This window comes from Thunnus albacares, chromosome 23 (assembly GCF_914725855.1).
Source record: "Thunnus albacares chromosome 23, fThuAlb1.1, whole genome shotgun sequence".
Lineage (NCBI taxonomy): Eukaryota > Metazoa > Chordata > Actinopteri > Scombriformes > Scombridae > Thunnus > Thunnus albacares.
Genome location: NC_058128.1, coordinates 8910950 through 8917308, shown reverse-complemented (window position 1 = coordinate 8917308; position 6359 = coordinate 8910950). Strand labels below are relative to the sequence as shown.

Below are 6359 nucleotides of genomic sequence, written 5' to 3'. Positions count from 1 at the left end.
TGCTAAAAACAACAAATACATTACTGCTTTCGGATATGATTACAAGGCTCATATGAAGGAAGTGAGACGGCGCTGCATGTAAAAGCACTTAAATATATGGATGTGGCATTAATTACTGTTTCTGGTATTGACATTCCGATCAAATGGCTTTCAGCAGTGTTTTGATATTATTTTCACGAACTCAAACTGTTATATTTGTTCAGTTACGGTTACTAGTGGTTCAGGCAATCTTGAAACTGTGGTTTCCAAATAAAGTCCTCTACTATATATCATTTTTTCTTCTTCTTTTTCTTTATTCCTATTATCATGTTTTATAAAAATTACCCTGATAATTTCCCAAAGCCAGCAGTAACATCATCAAATTGCTTATTTTGTCTGACCAACAGTCTATAAGATATTCAGATAATTATCCCAGAAGACAAATAAAACCTGCAAATATTGACACCTGAGAAGCTTGAACCAGGGAATAACATGAACAATTTAACTGACTATCCAAATTGTTGCAGATGAATTTTAATACACTAAACTGTATTGCATCTAAAAAATGTGGCAGAGACGTAGTTTGCTTTTTTTTTAAACTGTATTTCAAGGATTTTTTTATTCATCACATGCACATAGAGTGACATGTAAAGTGAGAAGCATCACAAGATTGCAAAAGAGAACAAAAACAATATAAAATATTGATAACCCTCCCAAAAAATACAATAATGAGACAACAAGTAGTATAAAATAGACATCGCTTTTCCCCAACAAGAGATGGTACACAGTTTTGTAAAGAAATGTGATGTGTTAGAAGACTTCCCAGCATGCACTGAGAGTTAAAACTCTCCTGAGACTCTTTTTTTGTGGTTTGAGGGAAACATACTTGATGGAAACTTGCTGTTGTGTCTTTAACACATGTTAACATACAGCAAGTCATGGTTTTCTTTTCCTGGTGATGAAAACAATGTAAATCATGATGGAGGTTAGAATCAAATCCAGACACTAATAATTGAACAAAGTCACTGAGATAAACCAGCATGTTGACGATGTGCTGAACTACAGTCTTGTGCCAAATGAAAAAATTGACTCTTCAACCTGGAAATGTAAAGCAGATCTGACTGTGACCTTCTGTCAGTGTGACCGAACAGTTTATTGAGGCGCTTCCGAGAAAAACAGGCGCACCTTTTGCAAGGTAGTCGTCAAGCCGTGGGTGGGGATACAGATAAGGAGGGCAGTATAATTCTAATGTGCCGCCACTTTATGTGTGAAGGGGAGGAAAATCTGACAAAAAACAGACCGTGTTGTCTCATTTCACAGTTTGTGGGTTAGTAAGCACAGCAGAGATACAAATTAATGTGCACAAACACTGAAAAAGTGAGTTTTTCCATAATATGTTATTAAGTTTATTGAACTTGTTATCTCTGGTTAACTTGCTTGACTCATCGGATGACTTTAAGGTAAATATTCAACTTACAGTAAGTTCAGTTAACTCACATTTTTTAAGGCAGAAAGGCAGAAACTTGACAAGTGGTCTTGAACAATGTGCAAGAGAAGTTAAATAATATGTGCAAAGAATATGGATTGAAGTGGAGTGTGTAGTGGAGTTAGAGTACGGTGTGTGTTCATGTCTTTTAATAAAGTATAAATAAGCTTAGTCTTCACTAAGAGCAGTAAAGCTGCATCAATCATACTTTAATACACATGTTGAGCGAGGTGTATCGGCTCAGACACACGTGAGGGATGAAAGCTATATTGTTTGTCAGCACATCTCAGGGTAAACATGCACAGAGACAGACAACTTGCCCTTTTAATGGGGTGCTTAAGCTGATCATCTGCAGGTTTCGCCTGGATTACAGCCAGTGATTAGCCCCGAGGAGGACACCGAAGGGGGCGTGGACCGCCTCAACCCCAAACACAGACAGCTACAAAAGGACGCCACCAGCTGCTGCTCTCACCCTAAGTCCCATTGTTGTGTGACTGTGAAGAGGGAGATCCTCCGCTTCACAGTAGACCAAGTGGGCTGTGAGGTTCGTGCACCGGCTGCAACTCCAAAAAAAAAAATATATACCTACACATCTGCACACACTCAGGTGTCTGAAAAGAAATGGGTAACTCAACAGGATGCACCGTGGACGACCTGCAGGCAGTGGAAATGCATCTCTGGTACAAGAAGTTCATGACCGAGTGCCCGTCGGGTCAGCTCACCCTGCACGAGTTCAAGCAGTTCTTCGGGCTGCGAGGGTTGGACCCAGAAGCCAGCGCCTACATAGAGCAGATGTTCCGCACGTTTGATATGAACAAGGTAAGACGACGCATTTTAAACAACAAAGCTACACTCAAAATGAGAGAACGGAGCTTTTTCAGGGTGACAGCGTGTTATTATTCTCGTGGGATTGTTAAATTTTTGTCATGTTAAAAAGAATCAGGAGTAAAAAATTCAAAAGAAAGCAGTGTAGTGATGGTGATTTTACGTCGTTCTTTTCTCTTGAAGGTGTGTCAGAGTATTTCACTAATCCTCATGTTTATGTGCTAATTTAAGCATAATCTATTTCAGGACTGTCTGTATATACTGTTATATATATATATATACACATGGTATAAATTATTCATGTATAAATGTAAACTTAATTCTAACATCCATGGACAATCCTGCAGCTTATTACCAGCAACATCCACCTGACTTGCACTGATGTACAGTGTATTATAGCCTATTAATATCACTGAACAGTGTACAAATAGTTTGGTATATTATAGTTATGGTTATATTTCTCGGTTCTATTTTTTTTAAATTCTATTTATTTTTATATTTGAGTTAGTCTATTTATTTATTGGGATTAATAAAGTACTCTAGTATCTATAACAATAATTGAAGCATCCACTCAGAACACAAAAAGTATATTATGTATGTGTTTAGTCTGTGTTATAGTTTTAGTTTAGTCGTAAGATTTACATACATGTTTTTAAAAATGTATAAGTTATTTCAAATCATATTTACAATTAAGGCTGCGACTAATGATTATTTCAGTATCAATTCATCTATCGGTTATTCTTTTGATTGATTAGTCATTGAGACTATAAAATAGAGGAAAACACCTACAGAGTCCATAGAAAATAGTGAAAAAAAGTGATGTCTTCACATTGCCAACAGCACAAAACAAAATAATTTATTTACAATTAAATTCAAAAAAAGATAAAATTCTCACAATGGAAAAAACTTTAATCACAGATTTGTGGCTTTTTTGCTTAGTAAATTAACTGATTATCAAAATTGTTGCTGATTAATTTTCTGTTAATCGACTAATTGTTTCACCTCTATGATCAAATTCAGATTTATTTATCAGAAATATATCGTTATGATTAAGTCACAGAGGAAACAATAATGATGTTTAATCTGTTGAATAATCATTTACTCTACTGAGTGTCAGGAAATAGTGAAAAAATCTTATCACAGCCCAAGGTGATATTGTGAGCTGTCTAAAACTCAACTATATTAAATTCTTTGATATATTTGATAAGTTCCAGTTGTCACATCTTCAGTGGAAGCAGCTCATTTTGGGCCTTTTTTCCCTGAAACATGACTAATTGATTACAACAGGTAACAACACCTGAGTGAGATGGTCTGCATGACTTTTGAAGAGTTTGTTAGGGCTAAACCTAATGTTGGTTCAGGGGTTTCAACACGCTGCCTTAAAAAAAACAAACATCTCCATCACTCTGGGACACTCAGGCAGTGTGGTGACCTCCCAGCGACAGGCTCGCAAAACATTTTGGCCCCTCAGATCACAGTTTAATTAAGAGCGTCTCGGAGCCAGAGACGGGGTCATCGCGGGATGTGTCTGTCTGAGAAGCTGCACGTCTATATTTAGTATCCCTGTCAGCTCACAAAAAGGCCGTGGTAATCTTTATGCATGATTTAAACTGTGAGATTATCTATGAGACAATGCTTTGATGCTAAGATTGTCGCCTGTGTTCAGACACAGACAGTCAGTCCCCCTCCCGAAGATAATCCTCCATCCTGACACGCTTCATTTCCCCCCTCGGATGGCTTCTGGAGTTGAGATGAGGGGCACTGACTGACTGATTATCACTTTGAATGTTTAATAATAAGTAGATGGTCATGCATAATAATTTGTTGATGTCTGACACTGTGTTTGACAAGGAGCTCTTGCGTGAGTAGACTATAAAAAAAACCTCTTTTTTTTGCAGGACGGCTACATAGACTTCATGGAGTATGTGGCCGCTCTCAGCCTGGTGATGCGGGGTAAGATGGAGCACAAGCTGCGCTGGTATTTCAAACTTTATGACGTGGACGGCAACGGCTGCATCGACCGACACGAGCTTCTCAACATCATAAAGGTACAGTTTATCATGCACCTGCCGCACCGCATCTCCGATTCAGTCCCAACCGGCCTCGACGTGGCATACTAATCTTATTCTGTTCCTTCAGGCCATCCGCGCAATCAATGGGAATGAAAACCAGGAAACGACTGCTGAGGAGTTCACTAACCGTGTGTTTGACAGGATTGATATAAATGGAGATGGTAAGTCGGTTCTGGCACCATGCGGAGACTAAGATTTAGGAGGGAATCTATCGTGGGTGGACAGTGTTTAGACATTTATCAGCTCCACTGCTGTCAGGAAGCACAAAAAGAATAGAAAGAAGATAAACTGTAGATGGCTTTGCACATGTAAGATCTCATTTGTGCAAAAAAAAAAAAAAAAAACCCAAAAAAACCACAGTGTCTGTAAATACTATCTTACAGGTGAGCTCTCCCTGGAGGAGTTTGTGGCCGGTGCTCGCAGTGACGACGAATTCATGGAGGTGATGATGAAAAGTCTGGACCTCACCCACATTGTGGCCATGATCCACAGCAGGAGGCACAGCGTTTAGGATCCGTCCACTCCCACTACCTCATTCTCATTCATAATTTTTAACCCGAGAACTTGCAGTGCATCTCCTCTGGTAAAAAAAAAACAACAAACATTTATAGACGGAGATTTCTATTAAGATTCAATCCAGTTTAATATGATGACAGTGTACTTGCAAACACTGACTTTTTTTTTTTAAGTCTCTAAAAGATTGACGCATATTGCACTTTAAATGCGTTGGTATGACTCAGTCAGCCTTGGCAGACTGGTCATTGTCCTTGTTTAATGATGCTGAGCTCTCCCAAGGCCACCTTGGCATGAGGGATGATCTCTCAGACGGTCCACTTACCCTCTCATACCCTGAGGGATAAACGAGTGAGATAGTGGAGATAGTGGAATAGAGTGGCAATTACATGCACTCAACTGTGCTTTCAAAATCTGTATCTTCTATTTTTTTAATTTATTTATTTTTTTGTCTGAGTCCCTTTGCATCAAATTACTCAAATCTCGTTTTACGCGTTCTTCCCTGTGAGGTTTACAGGAGGAAGTTATGAGTCTCTGCTGTGCTTAACATCCATGTTAGTTTAATTAAGTCAGTGGCTTTAATAAAAAAGAGCAGGTGGGTGTGAAAGTTTCTAAAGAGATTTGTGTGACATAATTCACAAATGTTTACCTTTTTTTTAATGTTTTTAACCTTTTTTAAAATAATTTAAGAGGATGCAAAAGGCAAAATTCTGGCTTTTTTTTTTTTTTGCATTTTGTACATCAGGCAAACTCGTCTTGTATCTCCACAGTACATGTGTGGGTGTTGCTTTGGCTGAATGATTTGCTGCATAAATACAGATAAAGATTACCTTTGTTATGTTTGTTGGCTACGCTCGACTGGTGCCTTCTGTTGAAGACTACAGACTGAATGTGTGTGTTTTCAGCTTTTGCTTCTTTGTACAATAAAGATGAAAATCTAAGTCTGCCGTGTAGTGTCTCTATTAAATGTACTCGATCAGTATTGCAGGTATCGCAGCTTCTACGCAACATACAATCAGCTGCAGAGATCGTTCGAGAGATGTGAAGACATACATTTCAAATTTGAATGAGTCTGAGATTCACAAGAACAAAGAGTCTGTAACACGACTTAATCTAATGAATTAATTAAAACATCTGAGGAAACTGTTAAATTATGACACAGAACAGTCAACTCACAAAACCTAAACACATGATACATGTCTCTGTAAGCTGTAAGAGGGATTTTTACCTTCTTAAACTGTTTATTTTGAATAATTTTAGAGGCCTGAGGAGATTTAAAAAAATGGAAAAAAGCAAAGATAAACAGATTTTTATGGAGCTAAAGTTTAGTTCTTCTTTTCTAACATGTTAATAATTTGCTGACCCCTGCCATGGACATGGATAATCCTACAAATACAAATGACCCCCCAAAAGGCCAGAAATACTTATTTTCACATACACGATGTTTTGATTTACAGTTGAATTGTTTTAAACTGAATTTAATT

General features: G+C 37.9%; 1 protein-coding gene across 1 annotated transcript; it reads left to right on the top strand.

The window, feature by feature from the left end:
• Positions 1–611: 611 nt before the first annotated feature.
• Positions 612–5816, top strand: guca1a (guanylate cyclase activator 1A). The gene is made up of 4 exons (XM_044343923.1): positions 612–2284; positions 4189–4338; positions 4430–4523; positions 4746–5816. The coding sequence occupies exons 1-4, from the start codon at positions 2087–2089 to the stop codon at positions 4871–4873; spliced, it is 570 nt and encodes a 189-aa protein (XP_044199858.1). The 5' UTR covers positions 612–2086; the 3' UTR covers positions 4874–5816.
• Positions 5817–6359: the final 543 nt, after the last annotated feature.